Source organism: Engraulis encrasicolus, chromosome 2 (assembly GCF_034702125.1).
Source record: "Engraulis encrasicolus isolate BLACKSEA-1 chromosome 2, IST_EnEncr_1.0, whole genome shotgun sequence".
In the NCBI taxonomy this organism is placed as follows: Eukaryota; Metazoa; Chordata; class Actinopteri; order Clupeiformes; family Engraulidae; genus Engraulis; species Engraulis encrasicolus.
In genome coordinates, this window is record NC_085858.1 from 26,734,560 (window position 1) to 26,744,559 (window position 10,000).

At 45.2% G+C, this 10,000-nt stretch overlaps 1 protein-coding gene across 1 annotated transcript in view; it reads right to left on the bottom strand.

Moving 5' to 3' along the window:
* Nucleotides 1-10,000, bottom strand: part of sdk1a (sidekick cell adhesion molecule 1a) — a 447,949-nt gene that overhangs the window by 187,499 nt on the left and 250,450 nt on the right. The window contains exon 7 of the mRNA XM_063185237.1: nucleotides 6,559-6,749. Coding sequence (XP_063041307.1) covers nucleotides 6,559-6,749 — 191 coding nt within the window. The remainder of the gene's footprint in view (nucleotides 1-6,558; nucleotides 6,750-10,000) is intronic.

A 10,000-nucleotide genomic window follows, 5' to 3' on the forward strand; every position in this document is an offset into this window, starting at 1 on the left:
CAAACACATGGGTTCTCCTACCACTGCTATGCTGATGACACCCAGATGTACCTGTCGTTCCGTCCAGAGGACACCACGGTTTCGGAACGCATCTCTGCCTGCCTCACCGACTTGTCAACATGGATGAAGGACCACCACCTACAGCTGAACCTGGCCAAGACAGAGCTCCTGGTGATCCCAGCTAAAGAGCCGCTCAGTCACAACATCAACCTCAAGATAGGCTCCACCATCGTGACCCCAAGCAAAGTCGCCAAAAACCTTGGCGTCATGATTGATGATGAGCTGTCATGCTCCAACTACATCAACTCGGTCACCCGGACCTGTCGAATCCAGATGTCCAACGTACGGAATATCAGACCTGTGCTGACACAATATTCTACACAACGACTGGTCCAGGCCACGGTCCTGTCCCGCGTTGACTACTGCAACTCACTCATGATAGGTCTACCTGCTTGTGCGCTAAAGCCTCTGCAGATGATCCAGAATGCGGCGGCACGGTTGATATTCAATCAACCCAAAAGGACCCATGTTACTCCTCTATTTATTGAGTTGCACTGGTTACCGATCGCCGCCCGGATCAAGCACAAGGCATTGACCCTTGCCTACAAAACCATCACAGGAACGGCCCCAGCTTATCTGAAGGACCTACTAACGCCTTATGTTACTGGAAGAGATCTGCGCTCATCCAGCACAAGCCGTCTGGCTCTGCCATCCAGTCGCTCTAGGTACTCCCAGTCAAGATTGTTCTCCGTTGTGGTTCCCAAGTGGTGGAACAGTCTCCCAGAGGCAGCAAGACTAAGCACCTCTCTTGCAGCCTTCAAGAAACAACTAAAGACATTCCTCTTTCGAGAGAATCTACTAGACTAATGATTGAACTGGCCTTGCCCCAGGGCAGAATCCTGACATTATGTTTAGTTTAGTTTAGTTTGTGAGTGTGTGTTTGTGTGTGTGTGTTCTCATTATTTCCTCTTTATTAAAAAAAAAAAAAAAAAAAAAAAAAAAAAAAAAAACTAACCCCTCTTTGTAATTGCACTTGTTGTTCTGTATGTCTCCTGTGCACTTTGTATTTGCTTGTGATGTTGGCTTGATTATGTCCTCTTCTGAAAGTCGCTTTGGTTATAAAGCGTCTGCCAAATGCAATGTAATGTAATGTAATGTAAATGTAATCTTCAGAGTTCCCTGTTACACTGCACGCAGCATACCGTGCGGCAGACAGACGCGCTACACAAGCAGACGAGGCGGCTATCGGTTACGCAGCTTTCTTCTCACCAGGACACAGTACAGGAGGCAATAGAGAAGGAGTGAGCGGGGACAACAAACACAACAGATGACGAGACCGAGAGAGGGAGAGAGAGAGAGGGAGAGAGGGAGGAGAAAAGAGAAAATGGGGCAAAGGGAGGGAGAGGCACAAGGAGCGGTACAGAGAGAGAGAGACAGAGACAGAGAAGGAAAAGAAGGAGAGACAGAAAGACAGAGAGAGAGAGAGAGAGAGAGAGAGAGAGAAGATAAAACAGGGAAGAGGAGTGTGTGCATGACAGAGACTCTGGGATAGAACAGAAAAAGAGAAGCGAGGATGGAGGGAGAGTGTGTGTGGGTAGGAGGAAGAAAGAGTTGGAGAGAGGGAGGACGGAAGAAGAAAAGATTGTGTGTGTGTGTGTGTGTGTGTGTGTGTGTGTGTGTGTGTGTGTGTGTGTGTGTGTGTGTGTGTGTGTGTGTGTGTGTGTGTGTGTGTGTGTGTGTGTGTGTGCGTGCGTGCGTGCGTTTGTCTCCCTGGCCACCGGCTATGAAATGGAGGAGAAAAGGTGGAATGCGCTGTTACACTGGCTAGGGAGGTCTTAGGTTAAGCACAAGAGTGGCGCGCAAGAGAGAGAGAGAGAGAGAGAGAGAGAGAGAGAGAGAGAGAAGAGAAGAGAAGAGAAGAGAAGAAAAGAGAACAGAGACTAAACGAGTAAATAAGTGGATCAGACAAAGGAAGTAATAGAAGATAGATATTCACCTATAGCCGAAAAAGAATTAAAAAAAAGCCACAAAGGAAATGAAGAAACAAAAAACAAAGATATAGCTTATCTGGCAGAGGATAGTGAAATTATGAGGGACTGAGAGCAAAGACTGTGGCCCCACTTTGAAGTTGGGATGTCCCGATCCGATCACGTGATCGGAAATCAGCCCCCATCACGTGGTGTCAGACTCGATCGGAATCGGGTATTACCTCCCCGATCAGGACTCAGATAAATATCTAAACACATTTTCATATAAAAAAAAGTAAACATGTTATATACGTTTATAGCAGTGCGGTGGCACAGAGTGTAAAAAGTCTTGGCTTCGCATAGAAACATCCGCAGGAGCAACATGACATTGCCAACTGAAAAGCATTGGAACACTGTGATGCACATCAACTGACGACACTTCAAGTGCAGGTCCGTCAGCACTTCTCTCCCTCTCTCTCTCTCTCTCTCTCTCTCTCTCTCTCTCTCTCTCTCTATATACAGTGCCCTCCATAATTATTGGCACCCCTGGTTGAGATGTGTTTTTTAGCTTCCAATTATTATTATTTTTTTCTAAATAATATGGGACCTTAATGGAAGAAAAGAGAAAAATCCAACCTTCAATACAAGTGCATTTATTCAGTAGGGAAAAAATCCCACATAAAGAAATAATTATTTGACATCAAATAATGTGTTTCACAATTATTAGCACCCCTGGTGTTAATATTTTGTACAACCCCCTTTTGCCAACAAAACAGCACCTAATCTTCTCCTGTTTCACAAGATGGGAAAAGACAGAAAGAGGGATCTTTAGCCATTCCTCTTTGCAGAATCTCTCTAAATCATCCAGAGACCTGGGTCCTCTCCTCTGTACTCTCCTCTTCAGTTCACCCCACAGGTTCTCAATGGGGTTGAGGTCTGGGGACTGAGATGGCCATGGGAGGAGCTTGATTTTGTGTCTGGTGAACCATTTCTGTGTAGATTTGGCCATATGTTTAGGGTCATTGTCTTGCTGAAAGACCCAGTGACGACCCATCTTCAGCTTTTGGGCAGAGGGCAACAGATTTTGATTTAAAATGTCCTGGTATTTCAAAGCATTCATGATGCCATGCACTCTAACAAGGTTCCCAGGGCCTTTGGAAGCGAAACAGCCCCACAGCATCACTGACCTACCCCCATACTTCACAGTGGGTATGAGGTGCTTTTCAGCATGCGCATCTTTCGTGGCACGCCAGACCCACTTAGAGTGTTTGTTGCCAAAAAGCTCAATCTTGGTCTCATCTGACCAAAGCACACGGTCCCAGTTGAGGCCCCAATACCGCTTGGCGAACTCCAGACATTTGCGTTTATGATTGTGAGTGAGGAAAGGTTTTCTCCGTACATGCCTTCCAAACAGCTTGTTGGTGTGTAGACAGCGCCTGATGGTTGATTTGGAGACTTTGTGACCCCAGGATGCTACCATTTGTTGTAATTCTGTAACAGTGAGCTTTGGAGATCTTTTGATTTCTCTTACCATCCTCCTCACTGTGCGTGGTGGCAAAAGAAACTTGGGTCCTCGTCTAGGCTTGTTTACCACTGTTCCAGTGTTTTGAACTTCATAATTATTCATCTCACAGTGGATATGGGCAGCTGCAGTTGAGTGGCAATCTTCTTGTAGCCTCTGCCTGACCTGTGAAGGTTGACGCACATCTGCCTCACTTGTATGCTGTGTTCCTTTGTCTTTCCCATGTTTAAGAGTGGATAAGAGAAATGTCCTCGGTGTCACGTCATATTTATACCCCAGGGAAACAGGAAGTGATGAATTACTAATTAAATGTTCCTACATACTCTGGTAAACTTTGTAAACTACTGTAGAAATGACAGAAATGCTTCAATTATATTTATTTCCTGGGAATTGTTAAGGGTGCCAATAATTGTGGAACAGGTGATTTAATGAAAAATAATTATTTTTCAGTCAGGGATTTTTTTATTTTCTTACAATTCATTTGAGTTGAAGGCTACATTTTCCTACAATTTTCAGTGTGACAGTATTCTTCTGCAATAAACACTGAATTTATTTTAAGGCTTTTAACACATCTCAACCAGGGGTGCCAATAATTATGGAGGGCACTGTATATATATATATATATATATATTTTTTTTTTAAGTATTATAAAAGTATCGGATCGGTACTCGGTATCGGCAGATACACAAAATCAATGACTCAGACTCGGACTCAGACTCGAGGGCAAAAAATGCTGATCTACTACCAGGGAAGCTGACATGGGGGGGACAAAGGGGTCGCTTGTCCCGGGCCCAGAATTGGGTCCTCATTACATTATATATACAGTATGCAATGTATTGGGTATATATGTATATGTATTGGGTCTGGGGCCATTTTAGTTGATTTTGTCCCGGGCCTGGCCAAAGCTGTTAGTGGCCCTGCTGCTACAGTGTAGTCGGCCAGTGTAATGCAATGCCTCAGGGTTAAGGTAGTAGCTAGGCGAAGGGTTATTGTTAGAGTTCAGTATGTACTGTGGACATAATGCTACATGTAGGTGGACTTTTAAAATGTGACCATCCTCCGCAGTTTTTCCTCCATGATGGAGCAAGGTGCCAGCTAGGGTCATTCTCCTTGACCTTTTAGAAACTCACTCATGCCGTACACACAAGTTTACTTGGCAAATACCGCATTGGCCCGAATATAAGACGTGGTTTTTGTTATAAAAATAGTACTCTAAAAAGGGGGGTCGTCTTATTTCCGCGCGCTAGAGAAAAAAGTAAAAACAATTTATTTTTTTTTTTCACTTAACCTGAATGCGGCCATTAGTCTATGCTTCACAACAATGCCACAAAACTCAATAATGGATGGGTTAAGAGATTGTTTTGTCCATATCAAATTTGCAGATGCTTGTTTCGTTATGACTGTTGCACTCTATCAACTGTCAATGTCAACGCGATGCGGACGACAGTGCAAGGGGAAAAACACAAGTCAATCGCGGCTCGTTACTCTGCTTTTATTTGTGTTTGATTTTACAGTCTCATCAGGAAAGCTTGGGTCGTTCTCTCTGGTCAGCCGACAACACCACTAGAAATAAAGAAATGAAGGGTGATTTGACGAACAACCTGTAGGCTAAGTTTTGGATGCTGTCATCAGCCAATCAATGGTCATCTGTGTGTGCGCGAGAAAGCGGCGCCTTTGGCAAGCGGTGCCTTTGACGATATGCCTCGCAACGATGCAGCAACACAGAATAATGGTTAGGGCAAGAGATTGTCTTGTTCATATAAAATCACTAGGAGTTTTACCCTTGGTACGAAATGAATATCAATCGGACTTCTAATGTCAACGTGGTTCTGATAGGCAGCGCATCGGTTTCAAGTGCAATGCGTCAATCTGCCTTTGGTCACGTTCGGTTTCTACAGTCCAACGGAAAACTTTGGATGCATAAAATGAACGGCGATTTGGCGAGACGGCTGCTGGTTAGATATTGCTGTCAACTAAGCATTTTGCAAAATCTGTGCATTGCACAATAGATTGCCTATCTCTACTGGTTGCCTGGCTGGTGCAGACTATGCTCTGAGTGCTATGCGTCGCACTTTAAACAGGCGGGCCCAGGCGGCTGTAGCCTGTTGGTGCCTATTGGCGCTTGACAGGTGAAGTGAGAAAAGAAAGGAAAAGGATATGAGTAGCCATCTGTGGTCTTATATCATGGAAATTCCATGAAGATTATATTGTGAAATTTGTTCTTTGTAAAAAGCCTCAGATTTTCCAACAAATTAAAAGCTGCATTTTGAGAAAAGTTTCCAATGTGAAACAAAATTCAGTCCTTCCTCATCTCTCTCTCTTATCTCTCTAACAATCTCGTTTGAATAACAAAGGTGTAAAACGTTAAAAAAGGTAGCCCCTTAATGCACGCCGTACCTCATGTGGCACGCTGTAACAGACATTGAAAGTTAACTACTATAGTACTACACTACTATGACAGTGCACGGGACCTTTAGTAATACATTACGACTTGGTCATTGCCATTCTGGTAACAGCTAATTTATAATGCCGTGTCTTAAGGGGTTAAGATACGGATGTGGACAGGAGCCTTAAAAATTCAAATTCAAATACTCTAATAGAGGATAGCCCCTTGAGATCGAGAGGGTCCTCAAAGTACAGCAATAGTGACATAATACATACGTATACCCCCCCACACACACTATAGCTCTTCCTCACTCCCACCAACCCCAATTTAGCTGTTAGTAAAAAATGATGGAGTGGCATATACGGAGAAGAGAAGTCTTAGAAAAAATAGAGGAATGAGAGGAGAGGAGTAGAGAGGAGAGGAGAGGAGAGGAGAGGAGAGGAGAGGAGAGGAGTTGAGAGGAGAGGAGAGGAGAGGAGAGGAGTTGAGAGGAGAAGAGAGGAGAGGAGAGGAGAGGAGAGGAGAGGAGAGGAGAGGAGAGGAGAGGAGAGGAGAGGAGAGGAGAGGAGAGGCGAGGGGAGGAAAGGAGAGCAGAAGAGAAGAGAGGAGACTAGACGAGACGCGAAGGGCATTACTGAGGAAGGAGAGAAAGATTAATGTGGTTAATATTCGCAGACTCTTACCGAGGATTGAGAGGTAGGCCCTGGCCTCCGCCGAGCGGACACTGCTGTCCAGGAGCGAAGCCTCGCACACGTACAGCCCGACGTCGGCCGAGGTGGGGTTGATGATGTTCAGTCGCCGCCCAAAGGAGCCCACGCCACTCGCCACCTCCACCCCATTACGCCTCCAGGTGATGCTCAACTTATCCACTGGCCTACAAGGGGCACACACACGCACGCACGCACACATGCACGGACACATGCACGCATGCTCACACGCACGCACACACAACCACACACACACGCAGACACAGACACACGCACGCACACGTGCACGCAAGCATGCACGCAAGCATGCACGCACGCACACACACACACACACACACACACACACACACACACACACACACACACACACACACACACACAGACACACACAGACACACACACAGACACACAGACACACACACACACACACACACACACACACACACACACACACACACACACACACACACACACACACACACACACACACACACATTTATGATGCAGGAGGCAATTCTGCTATAAATTAAGACACATTTTCTTTTTGGGGTTGTGTGTGGTAGTGTACTGCGCCTCCAGGCCACAAAACCATAGCGTGTGGACATCTCTGATATATATGTATAGGTGATATATTTTGCTATTCATCCACATATTCATTTATAATTCATTGTATAAATTAAGGCCATTTTTTTCCTTTTTCACTGTGGTTTGGGAGAGTGGGCTGAAGTGAAGGAGTGCACCTTCGGAACAAAAAAAAACAAAGTTGGAGGGAGGCAGTCACCAACCAGCACGAGCGCATTAGGCTGTAATCAGGCATGAAAACGGGTCAGGGGTGAAAAAGGTGAGAAAGGTGCGGCGTGGCGCGGTGGCACGGAGCGGCGCGTGTGCTGCAGCGGTGCGCACGCAGGTGTGGTGTGCAGTGGCGTTTTTGGGGGACAGTGTTGTATAAGAGTCATACTAGGGGGGTCTGGGGGCATGGTCTCCCATGGGAGAAAATGTAGCTAAAACCGTCTTTACATTATTAATTTTGAGCATACTGTAGCGACCCAGGGACAGTGAACATAAGAAGAACTGCCAACCATCTTCGTTACTTCATGATAGATAGATAGATAGATAGATAGATGGATAGATAGATAGATAGATAGATAGATAGATAGATAGATAGATAGATAGATAGATAGATAGATAGATAGATAGATAGATAGATAGATAGATAGATAGATAGATAGATAGATAGATAGATAGATAGATAGATAGAATGGGTTTTGGTTCTCAGCCTTTTAAAAAAAGAAATTCCCCCTTGACCTCATCATACGCTTCCTAACACCCCATTGACCTCATCAAAACCCTGCCAATGCCCCCCTTAAAAATAAATAAAATAGACTAATGCCCCCCAATGGCATAAGCACCCCTCCTCACTATCCAATGTCCCCTCAACGCTTGCCTGGTTGTGATCTCGTTTGAACAGTTAATAATCATATTTCAGACAACTTGTAATACAAAAAATCTTTGTCACAGTTTGGCTAAACTACTGAAATTGTATCCAAACTACTCAAATTTTGTCATGAGCCATCTGTGAAGCTCACTGAATGAGCTTCACTCTCGTTTTCTGTCTCTCTCCCTGGTACTCTCTTTCTTGCCCTCTCTGCCTTGTCGCGCTCTCTGCCTTGTCATTCTCTCTCTCTCTCTCGCTCTCTCTCTCTGCCTGCCTTGTTCTCGTTTTGTCTGTCTGTCTGTCTGTCTGTCTGTCCTGTCTGTCTGTCGTTATGTGTGTCTGTCTATCTGGTTATCTCTGTCTACCTGATTCTCTCTACCTGTTAACTACCTTAATTACTTTCTATCATCTGCCACTCTACTCTCTGTTCTGTCTTTGCTCTGTCTGATCGTCTCCACCTGTCTCGACTCATTGTCTCTCGTTAACCTCCCAGCTGTATCCCATCTCCCTCTTGATTCCTCTGTGTATATCTAGTCCTGTCTTTGTGTTTGTCCTTGTCGGATCGTCTGCCTACCTGGCTCCTGTGTTCCTGTGTATCTGTGTATCTCTGTCTCCCTGTTCCGGTTTGTCTGCGTTCCTGACCTCCTCCGTTATCCTGCACCTGATCCCGACCCATACCTGAACCCGAACCTGTTCTGCCTGACTTCCCGATCTTGACCTGGACCCGTCTGACATCCTCTGCTCTCCTGCCCCGGTAAACCTGATCTGCCTTCTGCCTTTTGACTACGCTTTCCAAAATTTCCCTGAATGGTACTTCTGTCTTTTAATTTGCCTGTTGTGTGTGTGTTCCCCCCCAGGACTTCTGGCACCTCCATCACCAGCTCCAAAGGACGCGTCTCTGCCACTGGGACACACACACACACAGGTCCCTGGGCACCCGGACTCCATCACTCACAATTCCCCAAAAACCTTAAAATAAAAGCACGAAACGTGACGCAACTGGGTCCTCATCTTTCCATCCGTGACAAAATATTAGTCCATTCACCTAGTATATCTGTTTACCTATGAACAAAATAATAGGAAAGCTCCAACTTTGACCGTGAAAAAAACTGTTTGACCGTGTTTCACTAAATATAAATCGGTAGATTTTTAATCTGTCATTTAGATGTAGGCTACCAAGGGATTACAAAAAATTTGACATGATTCCTATAACAATTTGTCCCGTGTCAAACGATTGACTAAGTTAGGCTTCGCTCTTTCTCCCTCTCCCTCTCTCTCGTGCGTGCTATAAGAAGCCGCAGCATGATTCGAAGCATGATGTTGGATGCCTCGCGTAGCCTGTACCTATGCGCGTCTTCCCCGTAGTGCCTACTAGATACTTTCGCCATTTCGTAGCGCACAGACCCGTTAAAATAGCCGTCAGGGAAACGTGCCGTAGGCCTACCCAAGCTTTCATTAACGGAGCTCTTTTGAGAATAAATACTTTTTCACGTGGGCAGGGCAAATGCGGTTTCAAATTATTAGGAAAATCAGCTTAACCATTGTGGCTAACAACATCCACTCACTTCTCATCGAAATGCTTGCGTCCTGATGTTCTCATAACAAGAATCATGATCTCAAATAGCTACCTCTCTGGGAAACGTGTATCTGTGACAGATCGTTTGGACATTTTCTTATAATCAGAGATGTTCTAAGAAAGATATTTGCTACAATCACGCCAGCCACCAAAGCGGCACCTTTTTTAAATTGCGCTATCAAAGTATGAAGGGCGGGACGTAGATTGAGGTCGTTCACGTTATTGGCTGTGCCGACAGCAACAAATGCGTTGATTGGTCAAACGTCATTGTCAGTTGTGGAATCTCTCCTGAAACTATGAAGTTTTCTGCGGTAGAGCGCTACACATATGATAGCCTACAGTAAGTTGGCGCTACACTTTTCTCCTCGCTCGACCCCCCCCCCACCCCCTAAAATTTTCTCCTCGGA